A 15,247-nucleotide genomic window follows, 5' to 3' on the forward strand; every position below is an offset into this window, starting at 1 on the left:
TTTCTCTCTGGATGGAACACCTCATTAATTCCCAATCTGGAAACTGTCTTCACATCAACACCCTGTCCATAACCAGGGCCAGTGGCAGAAGACAAAAGGACAAAGAGTTTTTCATGGAAAAAGTAAAAAAGCCACGAGGAGCTTCATAAACAAAACCCTTCAGAAAGAAGATCATGTCCTTCTTTCCTTTGCTTAATCACGGGATTTGGGTCACTCCCTTTCTGCAGGCGGCAAGTTTCCCGCATACGCTCTAGGACATGACTATTTAAACACTGCATGAAATGCCGTGCCAATACCCACTGAAGGCATACGGCTGAAAGCAACCTGGTTAGAAAGGAGCGAACAGTGCATACCTCGAGACCTCCTTCCACACATCTGGCGGGAGTGCACCGATCAGCCCATTTTACAGTTGAGAAAATAGGCTGGCGGTCTGTGAAAGGTCACACAAGCTCCTAAGTGGCAGCCAAGACTGGATCCGTGTCTAAATACATAAGATTCAAAATTCAGTGTCATGTGTGTTATACCTCAGCTGAATATACTGTATTTCAGCTGAGACAGACAGTGAGGTAAAGGAAACAAAGTATGCCTCAAATACATACCAACTTTCTCTAACTTACAGATACAAAATTGTGAGGAAACATATCCTTTGGAAATTGTCCATTTCCACCCAACTGTATTTTAAAATTTATTTTGAAAAAAAGGTCAGTGCCTCCCTTGTGAGAAAGAAATCTCTGACTCAAAAAACTGTGAATGAGGTTAATTTGTAATTTTAAGGGATTCGATGCAAAATCACTCCTGTAGCAGCTCTGGGCTTCTGCATGTAAAATATTTGGTTCAAAAAACTTGTCAGGAAGAAACATTTTCCTGACCGGAACAAAAGCAGGCTGTCCGGGGTGGCCATGGTGGGGGTGGGACAGACGTCTGCTTCTCGCACCTGTGAACACCAGGCAGTCATGGGGTGCGAGCACAGCACGCACGAGGCGAGAGAAGTCAAAGGTGCCAAGGACACTTCTGAAGAGGAACTGGGCAGAAAGAGGAGGGGCTAAGACAGCTGGGAGGCGCAGGCAGCGGCCTGTCCCGTAGAAGGTGCTAGAGTGACTGCATGGGCACAGGCAGCAGGGTGGGTGGTAGCTAGCTGAGGGGCAAGCAGGGGTCTCCTCTGCTAGGCCCACTGTGACTGGGTGAAGCCCAGGTCACTTCTTAATGAATGAAGAAGGCCAAGGCAGGATTAACGAGTAAGTAAAGAGATGGAAGCCAGGTCTTTTCCTACTGTGTGGAGAGGCTCTGAAGCCCCGCTGGGCCCACCAGCGACCTCTGCCAACGGTGGGGAGGAGGGAGCTTGGGCAGCAGAGGGCTGTGAGTTTGCCAGCCTGTTTTAGTTTAGAAGGCAGACTGATTATGGGTTAGGTCTTTCTGGAAGATTTATTTTATAGAAAACAAGCCTGAGTAAACTGTGCCCTCGTGTCCTATCTCAAGCCACCTGCTATCAGCCTAGTCTGCTGACCCAAACTATAATTGGGCCCCTTCCCATCCTGATCGGGAGGCAGCTGTCTAGACTTCTAAGCCTAAGAGGAGGGAGACAAGGAAACCTCCTCAAGTGTTTGCCTTGCAAACCTAGGCAATGGCAGGAACGTGAGAAGAACTTGAAGACTCGGATGTGGTTAGGAGATAAGAATTCCATTCCTATGACAGAGGTGGACGGCACCACGCCTGAGCAGTCCTTGAAAAGGGTTCTCTTTACCTCAGACAGTTGCACGAGGCTGGGAGGTCTAAGGGCGGTGTGGAAGGAAGCTGGAGGTGGAGGGAGAAGGAAGAAAGTGTAGGAGAGCAAGGGAGGGAGGCTTCTGAGGACTGGGTTCAGACAGACCCAGGAAATACAAAATAACAAACTTCTGACTTTCATTCACTCAGCTCCAGCCTTTCAACAAGACCAACCTGGCCCAGCTCTCAAAAACAGAGGTCCTAGGGCGCCTGGGTGGCTCAGTCATTAAGCGTCTGCCTTCGGCTCAGGTCATGATCCCAGGGTTCTGGGATTGAGCCCCGCATTGGGCTCCCTGCTCTGCGGGAAGCCTGCTTCTCCCTCTCCCACTCCCCCTGCTTGTGTTCCCTCTCTCGCTGTGTCTCTCTGTGTCAAATAAATAAGTAAATAATCTTAAAAAAAAAAAACCAGAGGTCCTTTAAAGACACCTACCACAGTGACCCGTTGTATTGTTTACTAACCCTTGGGCCCAAATCTTTAAATTTTTTTTAAAATAGATTTATTTTTTTTTTAATTTTTAAAAGATTTTATTTATTTATTTTACAGAGAGAGTACGTACAAGCAGGGGGAGCAGCAGACAGAGGGAGAGGGAGAAGCAGGCTCCCCGCCGAGCAAGGAGCCCGATGTGGGGCTCCATCCCAGGACCCTGGGATCATGACCTGAGCCAAAGGCAGACGCTTGACCGACTGAGCCACCCAGGCACCCCCTAAATCTTTAGATTTAAATCAAATACACTATTAATAACATCAAAATGCAGGAGACAAGCTGATTAAAAATAATTTTTAGCTCTTTGCATGGCAGCCTTATAAATGATAAATGTCTTTTTTGGTTTTGTTTTTTATTTCTTGAAAATATTTTGTTTTGTATTCTTACTTTAGTCCCAAGGATTCACAGCAAAGCCTGTGCTCACAATTTAGTCTGCTGTTAGTTACCCTGAAGTGACCTTAGGTAAGCCTCTAATTGCCCAATGCCTTCATTAGCAAACTGGGACACGAGAGGCCCCGAGAACACAGCAGAGTTTTTCCAAAGGCTCCTTTGGTCTTGGGTTGTTCCTACAGGCCTGACATAAAACAATTCTGCCCCTGCCTCCACTAAGGACTAACGATGGATATTCGGGGAACTTTTCTTTTATTCTCAGAATCAGCCTTGGAAGCTTTTGTCTCTCACTGGGAGCTACTGGGGCAAGATTTCCACTGCAGGGTCTAAGGACGAAACACAAAACCCAACAATGTGTTTCTTTACCGGTAACCGAAGCCCCAAGCGACACGACAGTGTGCATGAACCCCAGCTCTGCGGGCTTGCTGCAGACACCATGATGGCCCAGGACACGCACGCCATTTTCTGTTTCTAGAGGATTCCCGCAGGTGGCAGCTGGGGCAGCAGTGGCAGGGTGAGCGTGGGGAGCGGTGGGGGCGAGAGCCGGTGGAGAGGCCCGCGTGGGGAAGCGGGCGGCGCGGCTTTGCCAGCGACATGAGTCACGTGAAGCCCTCCTCAGCTCTCAGGACACCGCTCAGGAGTGCTAGGAAGGCTGCTGCAGATAAAAATGTCTCAGCCAGGGGAACATCAGTCCAATTAAGCAGATTAAATAAACAAAGGACTGTGAAAACAGGTATGCAATTCACTTGATGAAATCATTTTTGAGCATACGTGGCACTGTGCTGTGTGGGGAGGAGATTACCAAATTAGGAGGGGGCTCCGTTTACAAGGATGTTTAAGATCTAGAAGGACAACAGATCTGTGCACAAATGGCTCGCAAGCACAGGGGACAGGCGTTGCAGGGGTGGAGAGATGGGAGAACGGATTCTGAGGGAAGGTGGGGGTGCTCCCATCTGAGCATCTTCCCAGACTTTCCAGGGGTCCCCACTCTTCACTCCCTCTGGGCTGGGAGTGCTAGGGGTCCTCTCCTCCTACTGAGGGCTAATCCCTGACCTGAGGTTGGGTCCTGAGCCTCCCAGTCCTTTGTGACCTGGCTCTAAAAATCTGTTCCTTCTTTCCTCATTTTCAACATCTCCTTTTCTATTCGCCTTCCCCTATAGCCTACAAACATATTCCAGTATCTCTTATCTGGTTATTAAAAGAAAACAGGAGAAAAAAATCTCAAAGTGATTCTCACTCTTCTCTCACTACAGTGGTAATATGCATTAATCACAGAAAACTTAAAAAAAAAAATACAGGCGGGAAGTGGAGAAGAAAAAGAAATCTCCTATAAACGCACCATCAGGAGATAACTACTGTTTCTATTTTGGCGCATATTTAATTCCTGTATCTTTAATACCTTGTGTCGTATCCAAACAGAGCAAATATTCAGTGAGTCTTTACCAAATGAATGAATGAAGGACTAATAATGGTTTCGTGGAAGAAGTGGCATTTTAGATGGATCTCAGAGGTAAGTAGGATTGGTACTGATAGAGGTGAGGGGAAGGACATGCTAGGAAGAGGGGAAAGCATATGCAAGGTCTCAGGAGTGTGGCAATTTTTAGGCCAAATGAACCCGTCAGTGGCAAGAGTAGAAGCAAAGGGAGGATGGGCAGCACACGGTCACAAAATGGGGGAAGAGTTGGTGGAGGTCTATGCACATCATGCTCTGGAGACTGGACTTCTGGGAGTAATCCTAGCCCACCACCATGCTGTGAGAGCATGCTGAGCAACAGAGTGACGGGACCAGATTCACCTTCTGGAAGGTCATCTAACAGCACTGGGGAAATGGAATGGAGAGCCATAAAGAGAGTCTCCCAACATCCTAAGGGAGGAAGGCAAGGACTTGAGCGGGGTGGCGACTGTGGGAACAGAAGAGAGAGGACCGATTAGAGACAGCTGGCAAAGGGAGAGCCGTGAGCACTCAGAATGGATGTGGCTGGTGTGAAGCAAGCTGGAGATTGAGAGACCGAGTGGCTCAGAGGATGCTGACTCCATTAAAGGATCTAGACAACACAAGCCTCAAACCCAGGTTGGAATGGGCGCATGTTTTACTGCATGAAGAGAAGGGGAAAGATGAGGGAAGGCGGAGAGGGACTGTCACTCTCTGAAGGGGGGCTTCAGCAGATCCAGTAGCTGGTCCCTCTGGTTCCCAGGGAGAATTGAAAGTCACCTGAGGAAATGGTGGATCTTGAGGGAAGAGGAGTGCAAGGCACAGTGGAAGGTTAGGGCCACAAAAAAAGGTTATTCAGCGATGTAAGTAGTAAATAAAAGGATTCCCAAGTAGCAGCCTAACTGGTAGACACCACGGTGCTCCCACAATGTCCAGCGTTCCAAATGGGTGCATCAGGCAGGGCCTGGACAGATTTTTCTAGAACTACCGGGAATGGGCAGAGACCTGATGCCTGCTCTCACATGGCAGTTTGGGAAGTGTGATTCTCTCAACTACAGTCAGGTCATGGAAGCTGGGGTGGGGAGCGGCTACCTAGCGGAGAGGTCAGTTTTACAATAAAAGCCAGCTCTTCCCATGTGAGCAAAGATGCTCCAGGAAATGAGAAGAGACTCCAGTCCCAAGATGACTTTGTAGTCCATGCATTTCTAGCAGAGAAGACAGGGAGAAAGTAACAGGAAAAAAAATCCCATTGTAAAGACTTTTTTAGATTTTATTCTGAATGAGAGACTGCAGAATTTCTGAAAAGAAGAGACACGACCTAATGTCTGACTCAGAAGAATCGCTCTGACTGCTGTGTAGAGGAGATGAAGTGGGGCAGCCGAGGTGAGGAGGACAGTTAGGAGGCCGCTGCGGTCCAGGTGGGGGATGGCAGCTTGGCCCCAGGTGACAGGGCTTGCAGCGGTAAGGAAGGGGGGCAGATTCTGGAGGCAGTTAGAAGGCAAAGCTGAGGTGATTTATTGGTAGACTAGACGTGAGGGGTGAGAGAAAGACCAAAGTCAATAATGACCTTCTGGGTTTTGGCCAGCATAAATGGCTGAAATGAGGTTGCCCTTGATTGAAGTTGAAATAAGCAACTTCTGGCGCATACTCCCACAGTCCGGCTGAGCCAGATGGCACATGGCAGGGACGCTGTGGGAGATGCAAGCTGTGGATCGCTACTGTCATTGTGAGACCCTTCCTTTCTTATTCTGACCTTTGACCCTGAGGTTTCATGGTTCTAAGGTCTAAGGACTCAGTAATCAAGCCTAATTATTGCTTATGACCTCTTTAAAGCATAACACTGGTGTTTTTACAAAGGTGACTTCAAATGAAGCTGTCGTCTGATGAGTGAGGCACACAGGACATGGTGTCTGTTTGCAGGGTCTTAGTGCCGAGCGACACAGAAGTGCTGGAGGCGTTCGGGAGAGCACGAGGTCACTGGTCTCACATGGTTAAAGTGGTTTCGTGGTATGAGCTGGAGCTTACGAAGCACAAGATGTCACTGGGTTTGTTTTCTCTCACGACAATATAAATGTCGAAATCAGAGAACAATGTTCTCACCCCCAATATGTGAGAAATGTGCCCAAAAAAGACCCTTCAGAGTTTATTGACCTCAGTATCTGGGCTTTGGCTTAATGAAAGCATAGACGACCAGGATTTTTCTAGTGGCTCTTTTAAAAAAATCTAGTGGGTGTTCGAAGAAAGTTGGAATGGCCTTTCTATAGCTGGTCATGCCTGCTCCAGAGGGTAAGACATTCTAGTAGACTAAGGAAAAATGCAAGACCTTCTCCACTTCAACTCCAGGTGAGGCTGGTGGCCATGTAGAAGCCGCAGCATGCCGCTGGTGGCCCTCCTCTGGTTCCTTCTAAGGCCATTACCCTCGAGCAGCCACCACCACATACAGATCCAGCCTCAGGCTCTGGCCACTCTCCTCATTTACTCGGGTTCTTGATGCGGGGCCACCTCCCTCCTCAGTGGCCTCCTCCGGCTCCCTGACCCTCCCGCCTGCTCCCTGCACCCGCCGCCCCCCTCCCCACTTAATTCAGGCTTTCCTTGCCAGGGTCTTGAACAAGCCCCACCCCCGGACATGAGTCTGGCGTCCGACATCTCATTTCATGCATCTTCACTGTAAGAGGTACTCATGCTACACTACATCTCAGGACAACCAACCAACCAGGCCCACCCACCATGTGGTCTCTTGGTCTGTGCAGGGTGTGGCCAGTGGGTCTTGCTCCACGTTGGTCCCTAGCCCAAATCCTTGAACTTCCTCCTTGACTTGGTTTGGTGGAGGCTTGATTTGGTGCCCTCCTGGACCCCATGCCTACCTACTTCACACCTGCTCTCCAGCCCCTCACATGCCAGAAGCCTTGCTCACTAGACACTGCCTCCAACAGAAACCTTAAAGACCAATGGAGTTCTCAGAGTTCGCCTCTTTTGAGTGCTTCTTTTATGACCCTCATATTTAGTAGCTCATTGGATCAGGCAGCTTTTTATTTCTTGGGTTTGATGCTGGCAGGCATAATTCAGATTTAAAGTTTTTTTCTGTTGACTCAAGTCAGTCTTCTTCTACGGGCTTTTATTTTCTATTTCAACTTTTGCAAAAATAAGCATTTATAAAAATATAAAACTAATACATGTTTTCAAAAAACATTAGAAAATACAAAAAAAGTAGAAAAAATTACTCAGACGCTTACTACCCAAATACAAGCACTATTGGCATTCTATTTTATTTCCTTCTGATCTTTTTCCATTCATTTCTTTTTCCCATGTTCCCACCCCCACCAAAATATGATTGTTGGCCTACTGTCTTCACAATTCCCTGTGTATCTCAGATCATATTTGCTTCTTGACTCAAAAAGGAACTTATTATCAGATATTTAGGAGTGGTAAAAACCAAACGTAACGTGTGTAACTTGTTTTGCTTCCAGTTCCGACAAATCAGTTGGAGACAATCGGGGGAATGTAATTACGGACTGGGTTATGGACGAACCAAGGCATCAGTATTAATTGTTAGGTGTGCTAACAGCATTGTTGTTATGTAAGAATATGTCCAAATTTTTAAGTCACATATCAAAATATGAGTGAAATGACATGATGTCTCCGGTTTGTTTTAAAATACTTTAGAGAGAGAGAGAGAGAGAAAAGGTTGCCAGTAGTGAATCTGGGAGATAGGGATGGTGGGTTTATTGTGCTATTTTCTTTACCTTCATGCATATCTGAAATTTTTCAAAGTAAAAATTGAAAAGTTAAAGTATCCATAGTTCAAGCAGACAAATAGTGTTCAAGGCTTGTTATGAAAACCAGCAGCCCTCTGTCTCTTTCCTCTCCAAGGGTAACTTCTTTCACCTCTTCCAGCAGGTTATGTTGCTGTTTACTTCCATCTTTCTATACAGCCTGCTTGATGACTACCTCTGGTTTTTCAATTTAGGCATTATTCAAAACTTTTCACCATAGAAGAAGAAAATTTATTTTTCTTTCCACATGCACTCCCTTCCCCCAACAAACACACATAACCATTCCAGGCCCTCATCCTCCCAATGGTTACATTATCCTATCAGAATTAACTATTATGGTTACATACATACTAAGTGTGACTGTTCTTTCCTACACTTTTTTATTTTCACTAGAATTAATAACTACCTTGTCTTCATTTGCTTAGTTTTTCTGTATTCTATGTACATGAATCCACCCTGAACTTTCCACCGACTGTCTAAAACAGTGGTTCTTAAAGGACAGTCCGTGGCCTCCTGGGGGTTCCTGAGACCCTTTCAGGGACCTATGAGGTCAGTGCTATTTTCATAATAATACTAAGGCATTCTTTGTCCTTTTCCACGTGCTGACATTTACCCTCGCAGAACAGAAGCACTGGTGGGGCAAAGTGCAACCGCTTTGGCATGAATCAGGCAACAGCAAAACAACATCAGGGGCCGGGGTACTCTCTACCACCTCGCTCACAGCAACAAAGGAGCTAGCTCGCTTCAGAATGTTCTTGATGACGCAGTAAAAGTTTTTAGTTTTATTATGTCTCAATCCTTGAGTCCTTGTCTTCTTCACTTACGCTGCTTGCTGAAGTATGATGGTCGTCTTGAAGAAAAGCATTCATGTAACTTTGAGCTGTAAGCTAAACTGACTGCTTTTTTTTACAGAACACTATTTTTACTTTGGCACTTCGAGGAAAACAACTGACATTATTTATTGCCCATGATAAAATTTGAGCTTTCACATAAATTAGAATTTTGGAAACCTTGTATCTGACACATGATACGTGTTTCCTTATACTTAAAGACTTGTCTAAGATCAGCAGTGATATTTACCAATGTGATTTTTTGATATCATATAATGAAAAATGTTTACATTTAGAAGATCAGCATAATGAGCCAATATTTTCTAAATGATGTAAACTTTCTAAGTGCATGATAAAAAAAAAATCACTGCATGGGTAAAAGATCCATTTAAAGTAGAAGACAGATTTTACTGTAACCCAGTGAAAAAAAGTTCAGTTGATATTGTCTTAGTCTACTAGGGCTGCCTTAACAACATACCCCAGTCAGGGGGGCTTAAACAACAGACACCAATTTCTCACAGTTCTAAAGGCTGGGAAGGCCAGTTTGGTTCCTGGTGAGAGAGGCTCTCTTCCTGGCTTTCAGGAAGATCACCTTCCCACTGTGTCCTCACATGGCAGGGAGAGAGAGCAAGCTCTCTGGTCTCTTCTTATAAAGACATTAATTCTATCAGATCAAGGCCCCACCCTTATGAACTCATTTAACCTTAAGTATCTCCCTATAGGCTCTACCTCCAAATACACATTGACGGCGTTAGAGCTTTAACAAATGAATTTTGGGGGTACAGAAATTAGTCTGTAGCAGATACAGTCTCAGATTCTAGATTGGAACTAATTTTTAAGAAACTGCCAAATCCTGGTGTAGTACAAGGACAAATATCCACAATTATCTGAAAAAGCGATTAAAATACACCTTTCTTTCCCAACGATGTATCTGTCTGAAGCTGGATTTTCTTCACATACATAATTCAACCAAAATAACTTATCCTAACAGATTGAATATAGAAGCATAGGGGTGCCTGGGCGTTAAGGGTCTGCCTTCGGCTCAGGTCATGATCCCAGGGTCCTGGGATCGAGCCCCACATCGGGCTCCCTGCTCAGCGGGAAGCCTGCTTCTCCCTCTCCTTCTGCCCCTGCTTGTGTTCCCTCTCTCGCTGTATCTCTCTCTGTCAAATAAATAATTAAAATCTTAAAAAAAAAAAAAAAAGCATATACGATAACCTGGTTTAATGTCTTTAGTACAGACGTGAAAAAGATTTACGAAAATATAAAACAAGCTTCTCTCCTAAATTTTAGAAAATGTAATTATTTTTCATAAAGTGTTATTTATGTTAACATAATGGACTGGGCTTATTATTATTACTTTAAATTAAATAAGTAAATGCTTAAAGTTTTTATTAGTTTTAATTTGTAATAGGATAAACAGTAAATTCACATGAACAAAAGCACTTTGAGGTCATCAAAGATTTTTTTAGTGTCACAAGTCCTGGGACTAGAAAGTTCTATAACTGCTGGTCTAAATCATTTCTCAAGAAATTCAGACACATAGATGTTTTAACCACTTCATTTTCTTAAAGACATCTCTCCTAGAGCCTTCTGGCCTGCTGCAATCTGGATCGACTATTTTCTATACGTTCGTAGGACTTTGTGCCCTAGGGGCTTTCTTCACCACCATCTACAGGTGTCAGCCAGTTATGGCCCATGGGTCAAATCCAGCCTGCAACCTATTTCACTTTTTAATTTAAATTCAATTTAATGAACATATAGTGTATTATTAGTTTCAGAGGTAGAGTTTAGTGATTCATCAGTTGCATATAACACCCAGTGCTCATTCCATCACATGCCCTCCTTAATGCCCATCACCCAGTGACAGCCACCTATTTTTTAAGTAAAGTTTTACTAGACCACAGCCATGCTCTTTCATTTATGTATTGTCTGCTTTTGCACCACAACAGCAGAGTTGAGTAGTTGTGACAGGGACTGAAATGGCCTAAAAGCTTAAAAAAAAAAAAAGTGCTATTCTTTACAGAAAACGTTTCCCAATCTGTGATCGAGGTGATTCTTTCACTGCTTTCCTTGGTTTATTAGCTCCCTGAATCTTAGGTCTTCCTCCTTCCTGATTTACTCTTTCATTTTGGTGAAGCACATCTTCTGGTAGCTTCCTCAGAAAGGGTATAGGAGAGGTACTTTTTTTTTTTTTTTTTGAGGCCTTGCATGTCTGAAAATGTCCTTTCCTACTCACACATTTTATTGAGAGCTTAGCGGGGTACAGATTTTTTGCACAGAAATCAGTTTTTTGGAAACCAGGAAGCTTTATTTCATTGCCATCTAGCTTCTAGGGTTATAATAGAAAAATAGTCTGAAGGTATTCTGAGTCCTGATATACTTACTGTATGTGATTTTTTTTTTTTCCTTCTTAGAAGCCAAGAGGATCTTTCCTTTGTCCTTGGTGCTCTCAAATTTTATGACGTCGTGGCCTGGAGATGATGCATAGCCACCAACGGTGCTAGGGCACTGGGTTCTTTCACTCTGGAAAGTCACATCCTCCGGTAAAGGGACATTTCCTTGAATTACTTTGTTGATCATTTCTTCCCCCTCTATTTTGACTGTTCTCTATTTCTGGAATGTTCACTGAACAGATATTGGATATCCTGGACTAGTTCTCTTATTTTCTTATCTGTTCTATATCTTTCTGGGACAATTCCTCAACTCTTATCTTGAGCCTTCATTTCTTCTATCATGTTTTAAATTTTCATGAGCTCTTCCTTCCTGCCCCCCAGCCCTGTTTCTTTTGTAAAGTATCTAGATCTTATGATATAATTTCTTAAAAAAAAATTCTCATGGGATATAAATGACAGTTTCTTTTCCCTGTATAGTCTGTTTTGCCTTAGTTGCTTTTTCCTGTTTGTTTGTTTTTTTTATTTCTTGGCAGAGGCTTTGGTCTTGTTTGTCTCTCTCTTTTTTAAAATTTTATTTATTTATTTGAGAGAGAGAGTACGAGTGAGGGGGAGGGGCAGAGGGAGAGCAGACTCCCCACTGAGCAAGGAGCCTGATGCGGGGCTCGATCCCAAGACCCTGGGATCATGACCTGAGCCGAAGGCAGACATTTCATCGACTGAGCCACCCAGATGCCCCCCACCTCTCTTTTTTTAAGTAATCTCTTCACCCAATGTGGGGCTTGAACTTATGACCCCAAGATCAAGAATCGCATGTTCCACCGACTGAGCCAGCCAGGTGACCCTCAGTTGGCTCTTTATACATGGAAGTGAAATACTAAAATGCTGATTTTTAGTGAAATCCCTCAAAGCTCTGCTTGTGTTGGTGGAGCTTCCTGCCTCTCGGCTTTCCTGCAGGGAGACGCAGCTGGGCTATTGGTAAGGAAGCCCCCAAGGTTCTGATCTTTAAATCTTCTTCACACTCAGATTCCTCAAAAAAAGAGTTTCTCGTCTCCTGACTTGAGGGTGTAAGGCTTGGCAACCAGAATTCTGGGCTTGGTTGGAAAAGAAAGCTGGGATTTTCAACATTCAGGATGCTGGCACTCACTCAACCTCTCCCAAGGGACCACGACCATCAAGTGTGTTTGGTGTCCTCTATCAGACATTCTTCACTTGATATCCAGTCCATGGAATAAATTTCTGGTGTTCTTCCAACTTATGGGAGGGGCGATCTTTCTAAACAAATTTTCGACCAATACAATCAGTTTCCTCTTCACCCACCTCTCCCCCACTTTGTGGAGTTACCTGGTGCCATCGATTTCTGAATTTCTTTAGGGTTCTGCTATGTAGAATCGGGTTGTTTCTTGGCTTTCTCCATCGCTGGCTCAGGATTCAGCTTTCTCAGTACTGCTAAGTCAGTTACCACTCATCCATCTGCTTCCAGCTTCCAAAATTTTGTTGCTGTTGTCTGCTCTCCCATTCTCTTTGTCCTTGTGGGTTTATGTCTTTAAAAAAAATCTCTTTGCTGTTGTTTTAGTGAGGTTTTGGGAGGGAATGAAAGTAAATGTGGGTATTTGATCCTCCATCTTTATTTGGAGTCTCTTTATAATTCAATATCTTCTTTTTACTTCCATTTAATATCACAGCATAAACATTTCCTATGTTCTCACATGGTCTCTATCACAGCTTTAGTAACTGCATCACATTCCACTGAATGCCACATCTTACTTCATTGTTGCCTTATTTTTGCATGTTTAGGGTTGTTTCTGCTTATGGGGAGGAGACTAGTTTTTCCTGGAGTTATGTTCTATTTATCTGTCTTATTTAGGCCCTATCTTTAGGGAATGCCTGCTGACATTCTTCTCCTTTCTGTTCTTAATCCAGTGGGTCTTGATTATGGCATTATCTTGTGCCAATTTAATTCATCTTCAAACTACCAGGTCACCTGCACAATGCTGGTGCACTAATCTTCCTAAAATGTCACCTTTCTCACGACACTGCAGAGGAACGCTAACACCCAGAATTCATTTGTGACTGGCATTTGAGGCTGCTTCCAGTTTGACTCCACCCCGTCTACCCAAACTCACAACCCTTTCCCCAGATGTCCTCTCAGGATGTTCCTCCTGCCACTGCCAAGCCACATTCGCCTTCATGTCCATCTTATCTCCTGCACTAAGCCTCCCCACTTGACTTTGCTTACACAATTTCTTCCTTCACCTGATAAAAGATAAGAAACAAATAACTTGTTTCTAATTGCTTAGGGTCAGTCTGGCCTTCTAAATGGACTGACAGCTCTTCAGAGGCAGGGGGCTCTTTTCTGTTCTTCCCTGTGATAGCTGCCCCTACAGTGGCCCTCATCCTCCCACCACGGGACTCCAGCTTGGCCCCAGGCACACAGTGAGTGATTAACCGGGACTCATTGAATGAAATGGCCATGGGTGTAAGTTGTTACCTTGCCCTCCGGGGTTAGCGTCCAGATCACAGAGAAGGTCAGCTTGTCGGTCATGGGATGGAGGCTGCACAGCTCCTCGCACAGCAGCCTGGGAAGCATGGGGACGACCTGCAAACAGAGAAGTGGCCCGTGAGCACCTTCCTACAATCTGCAGGAGTTTACCACAGGCTTGGGAGCAGCCCAGAGGGCAGAGTTTTGGTGAACAGCTTGAGCTTCCGGAGCAAGCTGAAGATGGAGGCAGCTTTTTTCCCCAAAGACTGCAGAAAGACCAGGCTATCTGGTACTTTTTCCAAGAGCTTCTAGAGAAATGGGAATGTGAACTGGAAAGGTGAGAAGAATTGGTAACAGGGAAAAAATACATCACAGCAATGAAAAATGACTTTTTACTCTATACTAAGACCAAAGCTCTAGAGTCAAGAATGACTTGTACTTTTGGGTGTAACTATTCCGGTTGAACTATATACTTAAGAACCCAACGTCTTATACTTAAATCTTTAATTCAAGCTAATTTGTGTGTGTGGTGTAAGACAGGGGTCCAGTTTCATTCTTTGCATGTGGCTGTCAGTTTTCCCAACACCATTTATTGGAGAGACCGTCCTTTCCCTAGGGACCGTCAAAGATTAGTTGGCCATATACACACAGGGTTATTTCGAGCTGTCTATTCTGTTCTATTGGTTTGTGTGTCTGTTTTTATGTTGGTACCATACTGCTTTGATTATTATAGCTTTGTAACATAGTTTGAAATCAAAAGTGTGGTGCCTCCAGTTTTGTCTTCTATCTCAAGATAGCTTTAGCTGGTCAGGGCTAGCTTTTGTGGTTCCATATATGAATTTTAGGATAGATTTTTCTGTTTTTGTGAAAAATGCTATTGGAATTTTGACAGAGATTACACTGACTCTGTAGATAACTTGGGGTAGTATGGGCATTTTAACAATATTAATTCTTGCAATCCAAGAACACAGGGTGTCTATCTTTACACTTATTTGTGCCTTTGTCAATTTCTTTCATCGATGTCTTATAGTTTTCAGTGTACAGGTCTTTCACCCCTTGATTAAATGTATTCCTAAGTATTTTATTGTTTTTGGTGCTAGTATAACTGGGATTGCTTTCTTAGTTTCTAAATCATCTCAGATCTGTTAGAATGGTTATTACCAAAAAGACAAGAAATAAAAAATGTTGGTGAGGATGTGGAGAAGAGAGAACACTTGTACAATGTTGCGGGGACTGTAAATTGGTATAGCCATAATGGAAAATAGTATAGAGGTCCCTCAAAAAATTAAAAATGGAATTACCATTTCATCCAGCAATCCCACTTCTGGGTATATATCCCAAGGAAAGGGAATCAGTACTTTGAAGGGATATCTGTGCTCTCATGTTCACTGCAGCATTACTCATCATAGCAAGACATGGAAACAACCTACACATCTGTTGACAGATGAATGGATAAAGAAAATGTGTATATACACATATACTATGGAATATTATTATCCATAAAGAAGAAGGACATCCTGCCATTTGTGACAACACAGATGAACATGGGAGAGCATCCTACAAAGGGAAATAAGCCAAACAGAGGAATTCAAATACTGTATAGTATCACTTACATGGCAGTGGCCAGGGGGGAGGAAAAATGGGGAGATGTAGGTCAAATGGCACATACTTTCCGTTATAAGATGAATCAGTCCTGAGGATC

At 44.0% G+C, this 15,247-nt stretch overlaps 1 protein-coding gene across 3 annotated transcripts in view; it reads right to left on the reverse strand.

Annotated features, from left to right (window-relative positions):
* Positions 1-15,247, reverse strand: part of DIS3L2 (DIS3 like 3'-5' exoribonuclease 2) — a 341,559-nt gene that overhangs the window by 77,999 nt on the left and 248,313 nt on the right. For all 3 annotated transcript variants that reach the window (XM_035006877.1, XM_035006875.1, XM_035006876.1), the window contains one exon: positions 13,555-13,662. In XM_035006877.1, the coding sequence (XP_034862768.1) occupies positions 13,555-13,662 (108 nt within the window). The remainder of the gene's footprint in view (positions 1-13,554; positions 13,663-15,247) is intronic.

This window comes from Mirounga leonina, unplaced genomic scaffold (genome assembly GCF_011800145.1).
Source record: "Mirounga leonina isolate KUSES-001 unplaced genomic scaffold, KU_Mleo_1.0 Mir_151, whole genome shotgun sequence".
Classification (NCBI taxonomy): Eukaryota; Metazoa; Chordata; class Mammalia; order Carnivora; family Phocidae; genus Mirounga; species Mirounga leonina.